Source organism: Poromitra crassiceps (genome assembly GCF_964638095.1).
Source record: "Poromitra crassiceps genome assembly, chromosome: 21".
Classification (NCBI taxonomy): domain Eukaryota; kingdom Metazoa; phylum Chordata; class Actinopteri; order Beryciformes; family Melamphaidae; genus Poromitra; species Poromitra crassiceps.
Genome location: NC_139638.1, coordinates 5,696,616 through 5,714,099, shown reverse-complemented (window position 1 = coordinate 5,714,099; position 17,484 = coordinate 5,696,616). Strand labels below are relative to the sequence as shown.

The following is a 17,484-nucleotide window of genomic DNA, read 5'->3' as shown; positions in this document are numbered from 1 at the left end:
TGGCGTGGTTCACCTTTTGTCTAGTTTGTTACTTTTTGTTTCATTCATTACTTTTGGAAGTCAAGCCTGCTGTACACCACAGGTGGGTATTGAGGAGTGTGGCCGAGGTGGTGGGGATTGGCAGCGTAGGTGGCCCCTTCCCTAATCACTTGCATGTTCGAGTTAACTATGCACTAAATACTTTTGTTCACCTTTTTGCAGTGAGATTGCAGTGAGAGTGACCCAGACACAAACACGTGTGGTGTGCGTCGTCGTCAGCCTTTTAGCTAAGCCTCCCCTAGTCTCGGCGTCCTCATCAAACCCCCCCCTGTCCTGTTGGTATAGTGGGCGACATAGCCTTTTAAGAGAAATTGTCTATTTTTTGACATTGTGAGATTTTAATATAGCTAAATCGTAATAAAGGAAGTATTTTATTGTAATTACAATTGCAATTACAAAATACCTAACCTATGTTCCCCCTTTACCACAGCTTCCAGTATTCCTTCTTACAGGCACATTTTACATAAATAAACATATTTGTGTGAGCTTGAAACCACATCTTATTGCCTCTTTACAACTGTACTTGTGTGCCTTATACAAAGTGTATTGCATTGAACTTTATTTCCTGGGGTGCAATTCCCTAGGTGGCGTAGTTGGTCATTCCAAGGTATCAAAGCTTCTTAGTAGGCCTGGTTACAAAAGGAAAAGGATAACATTTAGAATTTTAGACAGTTTACACTGATTTCGAGACATTTTAAATTATTTTTCAGGATGGTTCCAATGTCATTCTGCTACTGCAGTTATTTTGGTAATGTAATGCAAAAGTAATAAGTAACGAGTTACTCTACACAGACAGTAATATTGTAAAGTAACATTACTTTCAAATGAAAGTAACTAGCAATATGTAGTATATTACATTTTGAAAGTAACTTGCATCACAGACACACTGGATAACGCGTGGAAGATTGTAGGCCATTTCAAACATTCCCCCCTGGGATATGCAGGGGTCTGGAAGATATCCAGGTTGATCTGAAGATGGACATCAAGCGCCTATAGCAGGATGTGCAGGTGAGATGGAACAGCAGCCTCTACATGCTGCACAGCGTCCTGGAGCAAAAGCAGGGTCTCAGTGTCTGTCTATGCAGCTGACCACAGCCTACCAGCCACACTGACAGTCAACCAGTGGATGTGAGCAAGGAGACTGCAACTGCAGCTGATGTAATCCCTGCCATAACAGGTCATTTGTATTTTTGTATTCTTTATACATATATTTTGTATTGTTTTTTTATTATTATTTTTATATTGTTAGAAATAAACCATTCATTCATTGATTAGCCCTCAGACGTGTTCTTTCTCGGGAGGAAAGCACTGACCAGGGAATCAAGACCATGAAGAAAACACTCCTGGAGGCAGTGCAGAAATGCTTCGCTGATGTTGAAACCCAGCCACTCTACAGCATCGCTACTTTAGTGGATCCCAGATACAAAGATGGGCAAGTACAGTAAATGTACCTTTTGAATGCCATGATAATCTATTTTACTTTATAATGAATCATGGAAGTCACCACCAGACACCAGTATTAAATTAAATTTAGATTTAGTTCTGTTAATGGTTAGATAAGTTTTATTTATTTAAGTACATGTAAGTCAGTTGCCTGCTAGTCTCTCCCCAGACTAAAATATTATGTTGAATCGCTGCACTCTGCATACTACATAAATGAGTTTGTGCCAGTTCACAGCCACTGCTGGTTTTTGAAGGCGGGTTGAAATTGAGATTGACAGGTCGTAGCAGCGGTTCGAAAAATTCAAGATTCAAGATTCAAGATTTTTATTGTCACTCCATGGTACAAGTATCACGTGTGAAATTCTTGTGCTGTGGACTCCGTTTACAACATAGTACAAATATGACAGGGCATATGAGTGCAAAAACAACAAGAGACACAACAAGCAATAAGGCAGTATAGTGATAAGACAAGTCAGAGACAGTGGCATATTCACTGCACATAGGTGCACATGTCATGTGCATACTTTAGACGTGCTTAAACATTTTAAATTCGGCGTATTTGACATACAGGTGCAAATAGCATATTCCTTATTAAACATACAATTAAACATTAGACATATGTAATGGTAGCAGCTACAGTACGGTACAGTACGGCTACTACACTATTTGTGTATGATAAGGAGTCTCGTGGCCTGCGGGAAGAAACTGTTCCTCAAGCGATTTGTGCGTGCTTTTGGAACCCTGTATCTCCTCCCTGAGGGTAACAGGGAGAACAGGCTGTTGTGGGGATGGTTTGTGTCTTTGATGATCTTCAGGGACCTCCTGAGGCACCGCTGTTTATACAGTTCATGCAGTTCTGGCAACTCACATCCTGTTACGTGCTGGGCCGCGCGTCTCACTCTCCGTAGCGCCCTGCGGTCCATGGTGGTACAGTTCCCGTACCAGGTGGTGAAGCAGCCAGTCAGCAGGCTTTCAATGGTGCCTCTGTAGAAGTCCCTAAGGATTTCTGGCCTTAGCCCAAATTTCTTCAGGCGCCTGAGTCCGTGTATTCGCTGTTGGGCCTTTTTGACAACAGTGGCGGTGTGACCGGCCCAAGTCAGGTCCTGGTGGATGTTGACTCCCAGGTACTTGAAGCTGTCCACCCTTTCCACCACTGTGCCGTGTGGCACCCCCCCCCTCCTGTAGTCTACAATGATCTCCTTGGTCTTGGAGACGTTCAGAGAGAGGTGGTTGTCCTGGCACCATTGTTCCAGGGCCCCCACCTCCTCTCTGTAGGCCGTCTCGTCGCCCCCCCGAGATAAGCCCCACGACTGCTGTGTCGTCTGCAAACTTCACGATGGTGTTCGAAGTTTGAGTCGCCACGCAGTCGTGGGTGTAGAGGACCAGAAGGGGCTGGAGACGCACCCCTGGGGCGCTCCTATGCTGATGGTCAGTGGGGAGGAGGTGAGGTTGCCCATTCAAACCACCTGAATTATGGGTGGGAATGGGAGGGGGTGGGGGTGCTGAGGGGTGGGGGGGGAGGGGAGGAGGGGAGGTGGTCGGGGGGAGGAGGGCAGTGGGGGGGGGTGGGGGGGAGGAGAGGAGGAGGGGTGGTGGGGGGGAGGAGAGGAGGAGGGGTGATGGGGGGGAGAGGTGGCTGAGGGGGGGGGGGGAGGGGGGGTGGTGGGGAGGAGAGGGGTAGGAGAGGAGGGGGGAGGCGCTCTGGCAGAGGGGTCGAACCTGGCGTAGAACGCGTTGAGTTCGTCTGGCAGGGTGGGTGACGCGTTGGCGTTTTGCCAACGCGTCACCAGGTGTCTGGGGTTGTTGGAGTCCAGTTTTGCCTCCAGCTGCCTTCCGTATTCTCTCCGTGCTTTTTTTATTGTAGCTCGGAGGGCGTATTTCGTCTGCTTGTATTGTTCTGGCGTCCCGGACTTGAAGGCGGTGGTCCGGGCGTGAAGTGCAGCCTGGACGTCACAGTTGATCCAGGGTTTCTCGTTTGGCATTGTTTTAACTGTTTTTGTGGGGACTATGTCCTCTGTGCATTTTTTAATAAAACATGACACCGTTTCAGCATTCTTCCAAGTCTCCTGTGTTGAATTCTCCCCATATCAAATGGGCTGCACCTCCCGTGTCGTCTGATCGCAAAGTCGTTACTGATTGGGGAGGACTGAATCCATCAGTGGCATATCACTGGCCAAGCAAATGGCTCCCTCCCATAACCAGCCGGCTGAGGGAAAGTGTCCCAGACCCAGAGAGAGATCTGCAGCACGTAGTGTATGAGCGTAAGAATTCTCATGGGTCTGGCATCGAGACTAGTTGCCTGCTGAACTGCTGTGCTATGTGGTGTCTTATCTTGTGTTTTAATTGTGAGTAAGTGTTACATTCATCTGTTTTCAGATTCTTCACAAAGTCAGACAACCTGAGGCTTGCTAAGTAACACCTCATCGAGGAGGTGGCGATTGGACGGTTCTCAAGATAAAGTTTTTTTGTGTTGCCAGTAGGTGGCCCTATGACTATGCTCGTGTCAAAATTGCACACAATTTTGCACTGCAATCTGTTGGGTTCCCAGCAACACAATCCCCAAGTTTGAAGTTGATTCGATGAACGCTTCTCGAGATAAACGGTTTCTGTTGCCAGTAGGTGGTGCAATGCCATGCACATTCAGCACTGCACCCAATCGGGTTCCCAGAAGCGTACTCCACAAGTTTAAAGTCAATCGGACGAATAGTTCTTGAGATAAACGCCTTTTTGTGTTGCCAGTAGGTGGCGAATTGCACAAATTTCAGCACTGCACTCTGTCAGGTCCCCAGGAGCGCACCCTCCAATTTTGAAGTCGATCGGACGAACGAGTTCTAGAGATTTACCACTTTTTGTGTTGCCAGTGGGTGGCACTATGACTGCAATATACGTGTTCAAATTGCACAAAATTCTGCACTACTACCCGTCGGGTTCCTAGCAGTGCACTCCCCAAGTTTGAAGTCAATCCGATGAACGGTTCGCGAAGGACAGATAGACAATTATTTTTCCAGTTAGTGCAAATCAGACTTGTTGAATTGTTGCAAATATTGAATGTAAAAATACCACAATTTTATGTGACTGAATAGGCTATATACTCATAAGATACAGCCAAAACTCATTAAGAACTTTCCAGTTTTGCACCTCCCTCCTCTGTCCTGTGCTCCCTGTGGAGCCATAGAACATCACTGTTCCATAACTACTTGTCATGCTTTAATATCTATAAATACAGATGCAAGCTCTGCCCTTCTCATGTTAGGGCGCATCTGCAGCTGCCTTGTGGTTTGTCTCTTAAGCTCCTTACACAAGCGTTTTTTTTAATCTCATGCGATTAATCCGCATGTCAATAATATCTTTTGAACTTATATCAGTCAATGCAACCGTGCATACCAACTGCGAAGCTTTGCTGACGTGTACACATCTGTTGCTGTGATTGACAGGTGGGTGAAAAGTCGCTTCACAATTTTGTGCTGTATATTCGCATCACTCTTGGTGTGTAATGGTCTTTAGTATGATGTCCATCCAAAGGTGGACAGAGCAGGGTTGGGTCCTTCTGCAGCTGCTGCTGGTGGCATCTGTCTCTGGGGCTGAGGAGTCGGTGTGTCGGCAGATAGGGGAGCCAGAGATCCCCCAGCTTTCTAAGAATGGGGACATTATTTTGGGTGGAATTTTCACTTTCCACAGCAGCTGGAAAGGCAGACAGGACTCCTACATGTACAGACCACCGCCACTGCAGTGCACAAGGTAAATTACCCTGTAGCAAGCTGCTTGACATAAGTAAGATAGAAGATTAGAAGCACTGGGTAGTTATACAAAATGGATTAGAAATGTTTGCTCATATAGTTTCACTTTTAATTGTGTTTCATTTCAAGGACATACTGGCTCTAACACAAACTATTTACAACTGTCTGGGGCAAGTTTGACTTTCAGAGAGTTCCAGGTTGCTCAGGCTATGCTCTTTACCATTGAGGAGATTAACAACAGCACAGACTTGCTGCCTGGCATCTTTCTGGGCTACAAGATCTATGATTCATGTGGCTCCATTGCAAGGGGAGTAACGGTGGCACTGGCCTTGGCTAATGGTAATGAGGATATATCCACAGCCTCCAAGGCACCCTGCACCAGACCGGCCCAAGTGCTGGCTATTATTGGAGACAGTTACTCCTCTCCTTCCATGGCTATATCCACTGTCATTAGACCCTTTCATATCCCAATGGTGGGTTGTTGTTTTTTTGTTGTTTTTTGCCACCATTTGATCTATTTATGTTGTGTTATTTTCTCGACAATACAGTAATTATTATACTGCAATATGTCTGACTGCTCACAGTAAAGGCAGTTTTAAGAGAATTGCTGCTAATGTGCTCTATGTTTTCCTGTGACATTGTTTTAGAATTTGCATCCTCATCTTGGGCACATCATTCCTTTCTACTCCCTAGATCAGCCACTGGGCCACCTGTGCTTGTCTCAGTGACAAAGTCCGGTACCCATCCTTCCTCAGAACAATACCCAGTGACTTATACCAGGCCAGAGGTCTGGCGCAGTTGGTCAAGCACTTTGGCTGGACTTGGGTCGGGGCAATTAGGAGCAATGACGCTTATGGCAATGACGGCATGGCCATATTCACTGAGACGGCCCAACAGCTGGGCATCTGTCTAGAGTACTCTGTATCCGTATTTAGAACAGATCCACCAGAAAAAATACAGGCAATAATTGACATTATCAAAGCTTCCACTTCTCAGGTGATTGTCGCTTTCCTTACTACCCAGGATTTTGAAATGCTAATACATGAGATGGCCTCCCACAACCTGACTGGGTACCAGTGGGTAGGCACTGAGGGCTGGATTGTTGATTCCTACACTGTAACTATGAATGGACACCAGATCCTGGATGGGACTATAGGTCTTACCCTCCCCAAGGCCCATGTCACAGGCATGAGGGATTTCATGTTGGATGTAAAGTCACTCAATTCATATAGTCATGAATTGTTCACAGAATTCTGGGAGACAATGTTTGATTGTAGGTTCAAACAGACGAAGGGCTCAGAAGGGAATCGGAGATACTGTACAGGGTCTGAAGATCTGTCTGGGCAGCAAAACAGTTTCACTGATATGTCATCGATGCCCATCCTTAACAATGTCTATAAAGCAGTTTATGCTGTGGCTCACGCACTACATAGTGTTCTTGGCTGTAAAGAAAAATGTGGCAATAAGTTACAGCCAGATCCATTCACGGTGAGTTGAACACTGAAGGCTGAACGATACTGTAGTTCAACATTATTTGCTTCACATCAACTCTCCTTTTTTTTTTACAGTATTTTTTTTATAAATTGTTGCATGTCCATCATTCTGCAGAGCTAATACAAGGTGGTTTACATTGAATGGAATAAAGTATAAAGGTAAAGTAATATCTATCTGCTTAGATTTTGCAGCACATAAAAAAGGTTCAGTTCAAGACAAAGGAGGGAGAGGATGTTTACTTTGATGAGAATGGAGACCCACCAGCAAAGGATGAAATCATAAACTGGCAGCCGGACAAAAATGGAAATGTGGAGTTTGTCACGGTTGGTCTTTACGACGGATCTTTACCTGCAGAAAAACAGCTCAATCTGCACAATAAATCCATAATTTGGGCACATAACTCAGAACAGGTTAATACCGTATGATCATTGCGGGATTATTGTATCGTAATGTCGATTTCATCAGAATTCCAAATGGTGACATGGAAACACAACAGCATTTATGAAAGTGTATTTTATATTGCTTTTTTGTTCATGCAGGTGCCTGTGTCAGTGTGCAGTGAGAGCTGTCCCCCAGGAAACCGTAAGGTCCTCCAGAAAGGAAAGCCGGTCTGCTGCTATGACTGTATACCATGTGCAGAGGGAGAAATCAGCAAGAGCACAGGTACTCTAGTATTACTTAAAGCAGGGGTTCCCAAATTTTCCCATGCCAAAGCTCCGCAAATAGGATTAGCCTTTCGTCGTGCCCCCCTATTGCAAGAAGAAATAAACGTGTTCACAATACTATTGAAAATGTCAAAAAATCACATCCATACAACCTCAGAATGTATTTCCTTAACTTTATTAATGTAATAACCTAATAATACACTTTACATTTCAAATATTTCCTCATTACTTCATAATTTTTTCGGGTTATAAGCAATGAATGTGATGACGTTTTGACTGGCAGGCAATTAGACAGATGGGCATGCGGCAAATCTGATTTGTATGTGGAAGGAAAGGATTCAATTATATTTGTTAATACTAGACTAAATGTGACCTGCTCCATCAAAATGAGTCGGATGTCGCGCTAATGTGTTTCTCTTGAAACGTGATTTTATGAGGAAATGTTTACTTTGGCCGTTTTCGTGTTTTACCTGATTCTAGTAAAATGAAGCCTTGGCTGTCATTCTGTGTAAAGATTATTGTGAAATTTGAACGATAAATATAGTTTGTAAGCTCTTAAAGGAAGAGTGAGAATGTGAAAGTACACCACTCTCTGCCCTGCTCTCTGTGATTGCAGGCTGCCTGCAGCCTCGCATTCCTTTCTTGTTGCCAGATAAACAGGGTTAAGTACTTTTAAATGGTAGTGGGGTTCAGTGTCTTGCCCAAGGACACTTCGACATGCAGACTGGAGGAGCCGGGAATCGAACCACCGACCTCTTTTATCCAAAGCGATTAGTGGACGACCCGCTCTACCTCCTGAGCTACAGCCGCCCGTATAAATAAACTCTAATATATTTCTTGCATGCCCAATATTGCCCCGGAGGAGACTAGACGGATCCACATTAATTTATGGGGGAGATATTGAGGATATGAACCGCTACGTTGCAGAAAATACGTTATTTACAGTGTGTACTAAGTATGCTCCGTTTTCGCCCGTTTTGGCCAGTTCCAGGACTCTACTCGGACCTGAATATCTTCTATGGCGATCAGAATGAAACCAAAGTTCTCTGGGTGAGTAAAACGATGCCGCGTCTATGTGCCGACAGGCCGCAATGCCGATAGCCCACAAGCAGAACCAGCTGAGCGAGGCGGCGTGCAGCGTGTCGGTGGACCAGCTGGAGCTAAGCCCTCCCAGCCCCCATGCCGAAACCTAACCTCCCCACACGCCGAAACTTAACCTCCCACAGACCCTAAGCTTAAACCTAACCTCTCCCACCCCCCTACACCTAAACCTAACCTCCCCCAGACCCTAACCCTAAACCTAACCTCTCCCACCCCCCACGCCTAAACCTAAGGTCGGCATTGTGGGTGGTCAGCATAGCGGGTGGACACCAGTAAAACATCATATTTTAAGCTGGAAATAGGGTCTGCGGTGTAAAAAAACGTAATTTTCCTTTAAGGGGTGCGCTGCCGGGAACACGAGGACCAGAAAACACTTGTGCCATAAAGAAATTTAATTTCCACCTAAATAAATATATGACACATAGTTTATTGATGTGCAATAGGTATTTTTTTATGTTTTCAAACGGGTTAAGACAGAGATAATTTCACCAACATTCAGTATTAAAAATGTAAAAAAAACACATTAACTCATTGAGTGCCAGCCACTTTTGGAGAACGGACGCTCCCAGTGCCAGAGTTTCAGAGCGTTTTCAGTGATTTCTCGAGGCCCACAGAATATTGTGTGATATTACTATGTAAACACTGAACACGCACAAAGAACGATGAGACTCTATTCTATCATCTGCAAAAAAAAGTTTATTGATCCCATTTTCCGTTCTTTAGTTATGAGCCGGAGAAGATAGCTTGATTCATCCAAAAAAAGCAATTTTTTTCTAGAAGCTGAGATAATTGGCCTTTTGTGAAATTAATCATTTCAAGCACATCACTGACTCTGAAGCTAATCTTTTCTAATGTAGTCACACCTCAAAAATAATTTCCTTCAATAAAACAGTTTAGGCCAGGGAATTTTGTTTGGCAGAATAATATTTTTAGCTACAACCAGCAGCGCTGGCCCCTGCGTGCGCTGCTGGTTGCAGCTTCTTGCTGGTTTTGATTTGCTGCTGGTGGGTATCGGATATTCTGGCTTGCGTTTGTCAATCCTGTCCTGCTGCCTGGGTCTGTCTGGGTGTTGCGTGCTGCTCTGCGTGCCCCCCCCCCCCCCCCCCCCCCCCCCCCCGCCCCGCCCCGCCCCGCCCCGCCCCGCCCCGCCTCGCCTCGCCTCGCCTCAACTGCACACTCCTCCTCCTGTCTGTGGTGGCTCTCTGCTGAGTTTGCTGTGCGCACAGTGAAGGGTGCGGAACAGCCAGGCTTTTTTACAGCGTTCCGCGTGTGTTTGTCACCGGCAACGATGCTTCCAGTTGAGAATAATAACAACTCCACGGTGTGGATGTGCAGATGTGCTGTCGCAACCGACACGGAGCGGCTCAATTGTGGGAGCAGATTGGCTGCTGCAGGCACAGCTGCAGTAACGTGCTTCAGCATATCGATGCATACGGATGCGATGCGATTTCCGTTTCCATAACGACTTCTTCTTTGTTTTTTCCTTGCCTTTCTGTTATGTGGAGAGCACTGTCGCCACCTAAGGGTTCTGTAAAATAGGTTATAGACCTCCAATAGCTACAATAGTTGTACCAGAGATGTATCAGGGATTGATCTACGTCCCACCGTCAAAAAACGCAATTGACGACAACCGTCGTCATTGGCACTCTACGTCAGTATTTGAATTGACGACAGCTGTCGTCATTGGCATTCAATGAGTTAAAAGACAAGTGAAGTCCGGTCATGCTACACAAGTAACCCAACTTTTCCCATTTTGCCCATATATATATATATATATATATATATTAGGGCTGTCAATCGATTAAAATATTTAATCGCAAATTAATCGCACAATTTTTTTTCTGTTCTAAATCTACCTTAAACCGAGGTACCTCAAACATGGGACCTTTGTGCAAAGATGCACTGTTGTATTAATATGGGTAGTAGCTATTATCATTAGTATGGTTAAGTATTTGGCCATTGGTATATTGTTATTATTGCTAGTAGTTACTGGGAATACACATCTCTCAGGATGCTCTGTGTGAAATTAACCTGCTATCCAGGAGCAGCTGTGTGCCAGCTCTCTCTCCCCCTCGCGTTTTCTCTCTCGGTCTCTCTTTCCCACTCTCCGTTGGTCTCTCTCTGACTCCGGTCTGGTCGCCCTCCCGTCTTTCTCACTGTCTGCCTCTCTCTCTAGTCTCTCCCTCTCTCCGCCCCCCGCTCTCCGTCTGTCTGTGTGTGTGTGTGTGTGTGTGTCATGTGTGTGTCTCTCTCTCTCCCTGCAACGGTCTGATCGCGCTGACACGCTCTCTCTTTCTCTCCCTCACCCAAAATGCGGGACATCTTCTCAATTTTAAGCTGAAATTGCCATTATAACAATTTTCTTCCTCCTTTTCTGCTCACGGAGGTTTGTTTCTGCTTGATATCAACATTACTGCTTCCTGATTTCCAAAACTACGGCGCGGACCAAACAAACATCACAGAACGTGCATGCGTTAATCGCGGGGTTCCTCTGCCTTTCCGACATGCTGCCACTCCGAACGTTAACTTCCATTATTCGGACTGGCGGTCGTTCACCTTAGAAGCCGCAATGCCGACCTTAGGTTTAGGCGTGGGGGTGGGAGAGGTTAGGTTTTGGGTTAGGGTCTGGGGGAGGTTAGGTTTAGGCATGGGGGGAGGTTAGGTTTGGCGTGGGGGCTGGGAGAGGTTAGTGAAAAACGGGGAATATAGACCCCCTTTCTGAGTGCCGATATTTCGAAGTGGCAGAACGTCGGAGTGGCAGCACGTCGGAGTGGCAGCATGTAACCGTTAATCGCGCGTTAAAAAAATTAGTGGCGTTAATAGGAATTTGAGTTAACGCGCGATTAACGCGTTAATGCTGACAGCCCTAACATATATGTATATGTGTGTGTGTGTGTGTGTGTGTGTGTGTGTGTGTGTGTATATATATATTGTAGCGTTCCAGGTAATCCAGGTATTACCTGTAATGTGATGTGCAATAGAAGTGTCTAGATTGCAGCTAGGAACTAATGTGTGTGGGTGTGTTCCTAGGGGGAAGGGGGTATATAGGACCAGCGGCCGCGGGCCGGATGTCAGTCTAGTTCTGCGAGCGGGCTAGAGCGGGTGTCGTGTGTGGAGCTAGCTGAGAAGCTAGCTGCTAGGAGCTGAATGAGCCTGTCAATAAAGAACCTGTACCAACTACAACTCTCCGGTTCCTTGGCGTATTAGCGATACGCTACAATATATATGTGTGTGTATATATATATATATTATTATTATTTTTTATTATTTTTTTTCTAAATTCATGGCGGGCCACTTAAAAACGGGCAGCGGGCCGCAGTTGGCCCGCGGGCCGTAGTTTGGCCACCCCTGCCCTAAAACTATCACGTAAATGCGTCACTCTCCCGGCTGGGGACGCTTTCTATTGTGGACTAGAGGGGAAAAAGGCTGTTTACAGCCATCCACCGAACATACCATGCAGGCTGCTTCATTGCATAATCCACATCAATCGTTTTCAGCGTGTAGCAACGAGCTAGCGACTAGCGCTGCTGTTGTTATTGTTTCAAAGGCAGCGGCACAGGCATTTGAGCTCGCCAGATTCGACACGTACAGCAGCAGAGGCATACAGATTCGACACGAGGGGCATGGAAAGGAAATCCAAATATGGTTGCAGCCGCAGTCAGAGTGGGTCGGAGCCAATGCAGAGCTTGCAGGGAGCGGAATGGGATTTCAATCCGGCACCGACTGAAATGAGAGAGCTAAGAGCCAATGAGACAGCTAAGTCCACCATGCTGCTTCCACCCAATCAGACTAATGTGTAACTAAACTTTGAGCAACGTGCTGTCATCGTGAAGAGAGAGATGTTTCAAGTTTCAAGTTTATTTGGATCCCCATTAGTCAACAGCAATGCTGCAGCTATTCTTCCTGGGGTCCACAAAATAGACAGTAACAAACATACAACTTACATAATAGGCGTACAACATACGTACCTACAAAATTAAAATACCACAAGACAAGCTTCTGATCAATAAATCACACTAAATATATAATTTTGCACTTTTCAGACATAGTCCACGTTCTTATTCAATTTATCCAACTACCACTATGAAATATATACATAATTACACCCATACATAGCCATTTACATACACACCATACATGTACTGTATCAAATGACCTCATTTTCCATACTTTCCTAATGAGTGTCAATTTCTCTAGTTGAAAGGTGTTGTTTTACCAAGATTTTGAACACTCATCTGTGTAGTATCTATATTTTTGGAATAGATCCGCCCACCCCTACAGATGAGCAGTGCCAGTGTACTGTCATGTCAGCTGTGTGGACTTATTTTAAGATCAAGGAAAGCAGCCGGGTGCAAGTTAATAGAATGTGAGTGTTTTGAGCGTTGGAAACTTCAACACTGATAGACCAGAACTGCACATCCAAAGCGTCAAGGCCGCGCCCCTTTTTGGGGGATAGAAAGAATGAATAGCGTTGTTGTGATGGTATTTTTGCCGTGTTTTTAGCTAGCATAGACAAAATACCAATTCATTAATTTCGGGTTCAAGTGTTTTTTTGGTTTGATAAACATGTCTACTAATTATTTCGCGACCTTGCCCGATCCTGAACGGTCGAGATATATGAATAAATTAAGGTTGACTGGACTGTCGTCATGTCCGTTCAGCCTGAGTCAAAGAGGATTTCCGCATTCCCCCAAAAAGGGGCGCGGTGCAGTGCGATGACGCGTTGCAGTTCTGGTCTATACTACGCCTGATACGAGGTCGCTGTATCACACAATATTTTTTTACGTAACAGAGAGGGAGAGAGGGGACAGATCCGCTCCGACAAGAAACAGGTGAGCGACAACAAAACACACCGGGAGCCGCAGTCAAACCAGCAGCACAACATGCCACAATATCACGACCTATACGTTTTCCATTCCCATCTAGAAGCCAAGTCAAATCTACGCACGTTCTGCATAACAAAGCGGCAGATTAATGCTAGGCAAAATAAACGGCAACGTATTAGCCTATCAACACTCACCAACTTGCCCCAGCAGCGATAACTTTAGTTGTCCTCTCCTGCTGATGTTTTAGTCCTTATAATTTATCTCAAAAGTCCAAATCTTCCTTGAAAACGCCAAATAAAACTAGATTAGCACATGTGCCACTTGTTCCAAGCTGTGCTCCACCCCTTCACACAACACAAAGTAGGGCAGAGGGACAGTTGGAAGTTGGAACAAGGGATGCTTGTAACACCTTGAATTCCTCCAAACAAATGGCAAAGGCGAAGAGTTTTTTTTGGGTACAAAATAATGTTCAATAATGTTTTATTCACAAAATAATGTGCAATGTAGCTGTCATGGTATGACTCCTTTCTATACATAGCTATCTGGTTGTCATGTAGTTTTACTGAACCGTCTATCTCCCTAGAAGAAGTGCAAATACCTTGAAGCCCACCCTTATGGCCCTTTAGGCAATGATTTGGGTGTAGCCTACCCAGAGTTTGTTAATATTGGAGATACGGCACTGCAGGCTCTGCCACTTGTAAGAAATGGTACTAGCAGTTCTCCTAAATGGTCACCTCTCCCGTGAAGTGTTGTGCGAGAGAGATCCTGGTGACCCGGGGTTAGTGCTGACCTAGCAAGCTAACTTGAACTCCACACAAACCGCACACATATAAACACAAAGCTGCTCCTTGTTAGCTCAATATTAGTCTCGGTTTCCAGACGTTTGGTGAGCGGCGCCAACAGCGCCACCTAACCACCAAACATCTGGGAATTTCATTGTCAAAATCTGTCTCTTCGAGCCCGGCGAGAACGGCCGGCAGCAGGCACGCCTACATTTATTATTCAAATTTTATTTGGTAGCGGCAATGCAATGTTTCATAGTTCCAATATAGAGCAAGACACTGATGTGCTGCAAAGAGAGTTTATACCTGTTGTTTATTTTACAATAATTGTTCCTACCCGGAAGTGGTCCGCTTGCTACTGTGAAGTCATCAGCAGGCTCTGTAAAGTTAGCCTCGGCAGTCGGGCTTATCGCTGGGGGAAAGACCTCTAGCCGCCGGGGCCGGATGAAACACGTCCTATTAACAGGTTATGTTTGTTTCTAAGTGATTAATATGTTTCACCCACAACACTCATGCTTGGTTCTCCGATGCAAGGCTTCCAACAGCACCACCTAACGTTATGAAAAGATTTAAATAACAATATTCTCAGTCTTAAGGTAGTGAAACGGATTAAGACTGAGAGCTGAGTCTAGCTCAATATTGTTGTAACTAAGATATTCGATTTAAAAAATAAATTTTCCAACCTCAGATTTAGCTACTACATCAACGAACTTCACATGTAGCTTTAGCTAACATCCCTGCTAACATGAGTTGCCAAATCTTGCGAGAGTGTGTTGCTAAGACAGACAGGTCTTGAACAAATCAGATTTTCTCCTAATCTGTCTGAAAAATGCCATTTTAGTGTCAGAATGTTCAAAAGATATGTGGCTTAGGAAAATGGGCAGAATATTTACTTTGATGACTATGTGGGTGAAAGAATCTGTCATAATCTGAGATCATGTTCACTCCTCCTATTGACTCCAATAGACTCAAGTCCTGCTGCAAGTCTCCTAAGTGGGCGTGGCCATGGAAAACCATAGGCAACCCCCACGTGACACAAATACAGGAAGTGACTCAAAGATGGGGTGTCTCGCTTTGATATCCCATTGTCTCTGGTGTACCTCAACATCATGGCTAACCATTAGCCTAAACCACCCACATCCCCACAGCCACTCCCCTTATCCACCCCTTGATCCCCAGCTCCCTACGACCTTCCTATCTCTAGCGACGGTCCCTTTTCCCTAGCCCCATCCCCTTTCCTGACCACGCCCCCTCCCACTTGATGACCTACTTCCTGACTTTGGCATCTTCTGACTCCGGCCTGGCCTGCTGCCACCGCCGTGGGAAAATAAGGGAGCTACTCAGGAAATGTAATATCTGTTTTAATTTTAACTTGTAGATTCCATCACCTGTGAGCGATGCCATCCTGAATTCTGGTCAAATGAGAAAAGAGATGACTGTGAAAAGAAGGAGACAGAGTTTCTATCATATGAAGAGATTATGGGGGCACTGCTCGCAGCGGCGTCCCTGTTAGGAACTTGCATGACTGCAATGGTGGCTTTCATCTTCTTCAGATACAGGAACAGCCCCATAGTCAAGGCCAACAACTCTGAGCTGAGCTTCCTGCTGCTCTTCTCCCTGGCTCTGTGTTTCCTGTGTTCTCTGACCTTCATCGGCCGGCCCTCTGAGTGGTCCTGCATGCTGCGACACACAGCATTTGGGATCACCTTTGTCCTCTGCATGTCTTGTGTTCTGGGGAAAACTATAGTGGTGTTACTGGCCTTCAGGGCTACACTTCCAGGGAGTAATATCATGAAATGGTTCGGCCCTGCTCAGCAGAGACTCAGTGTTCTGGCTTTCACTCTCATACAGGTCCTGATTTGCATACTTTGGCTAACTATCTCTCCTCCTTTTCCTTTCAAGAATTTTACACTCTTTAAAGACAAAATCATCTTAGAATGTGCATTAGGCTCAGCTGTAGGCTTCTGGGCTGTGTTGGGGTATATAGGAGTCCTGGCTATGTTATGTTTCTTTCTAGCTTTTTTGGCTCGGAGCCTGCCTGATAATTTCAATGAAGGCAAATTTATCACCTTCAGCATGCTGATATTCTGTGCTGTCTGGATCACCTTTATCCCTGCGTATGTCAGCTCTCCAGGGAAGTTCAGTGTTGCTGTGGAGATATTTGCTATTCTGGCCTCCAGTTTTGCACTGCTAATATGTATTTTTATTCCAAAATGTTACATAATCTTATTGAAGCCAGAAAAGAATACAAAAAAGAACATGATGGGTAAAATGCCATCAAAATCATGAGTGAATATAATAGGCATAGTAGAATAACAAGAACTTGTTTCATTAAAAACACATTTCATTCATGAATGCAATAGGGTACTCTTTCTTGTTGATAACTATCAGTATTTTTGTATGTTTGAATATGTGCTAAAAAAAAAAGAAGAAAAAAAAAAGGTACTCTTATAATTAAACTGTGGTTGCGCTGTCATTGACATTAAACCAAATAATGTATACAGTATATTACGTGTTGTTGTTGAGGTTCATTTCTTACACTTCTTGCAACCCCATGTACGGAAGCCGAGAACGGCCATGTGTTTGTTTATTATTTTTATGACCGTAAAAAAAAGTTATCTCGAGATGACAAAATCCGTTTTCTCGTGATAACAACTTATTATTTCGTTATCTCGAGATAACATTTTTCCCCCCCATTATGCTTGGGAAGCCTGTGCACTCTTTTAGCACCATGCAGTTGTCCAGGTAGTGTTGATTAGGGGCAATCACCAGCTAACTAGTATTAATATGAGTGTTCTTCCTGCACCTGTTATGTTTTGATCTAAAGATGGGGCGGCTGTGGCTCAGGAGGTAGAGCAGGTCGACCACTAATCAGAAGGTTGGTGGTTCGATCCCCAGCTCCTCCAGTCCGCATGTCGAAGTGTCCTTAGGCAAGACACTGAACCTCAAATTGCTCCCGATGGCTGTGCCAGCATCCTGCGTGACAGCTGGCCGCCTTCGGTGTGTGAATGGGTGAATGTAGGCACAGGTAAATTGACTTCAGAAACTTGAAAAATGAATGGATTCTACCTCTCTCCATGTGGCCATACAGCATTGCGTAATGCTGTGATATGCGTAATGACACACTGGCACTGATATTAATAAGCAGATAAGTCCGATTTTAGTCATTCATCAGTCAGCTACCTTGGCTGTCTGCTAGATCGCAGTCTGGGCGGCGAATCCATGGCTCTTAAGACGATAAGCAAGGTGAATGGCAGAACCAAGTTCTTGGCCAGAAAAGCGCAGTTTCTGGACCCGGATAGTCTTCACCTACTAGCAAATTCACTGGTCTTATGTTGTTTTGATTATGCGATTGGCTCATGGTACGGTGGCCTAACCATAGCCCTAAAAAAGAAGC

General features: G+C 45.0%; 1 protein-coding gene across 1 annotated transcript; it reads left to right on the top strand.

Annotated features, from left to right (window-relative positions):
• Nucleotides 1-1,367: 1,367 nt before the first annotated feature.
• On the top strand, nt 1,368-16,376 carry LOC310795219 (extracellular calcium-sensing receptor-like; the record flags this gene model as incomplete). The annotated part of the gene is made up of 7 exons (XM_083657283.1): nt 1,368-1,471; nt 5,005-5,220; nt 5,407-5,692; nt 5,913-6,428; nt 6,905-7,123; nt 7,253-7,376; nt 15,466-16,376. 7 exons carry the CDS (start codon nt 1,368-1,370, stop codon nt 16,374-16,376), a joined length of 2,376 nt encoding a protein of 791 aa, XP_083513409.1.
• Nucleotides 16,377-17,484: the final 1,108 nt, after the last annotated feature.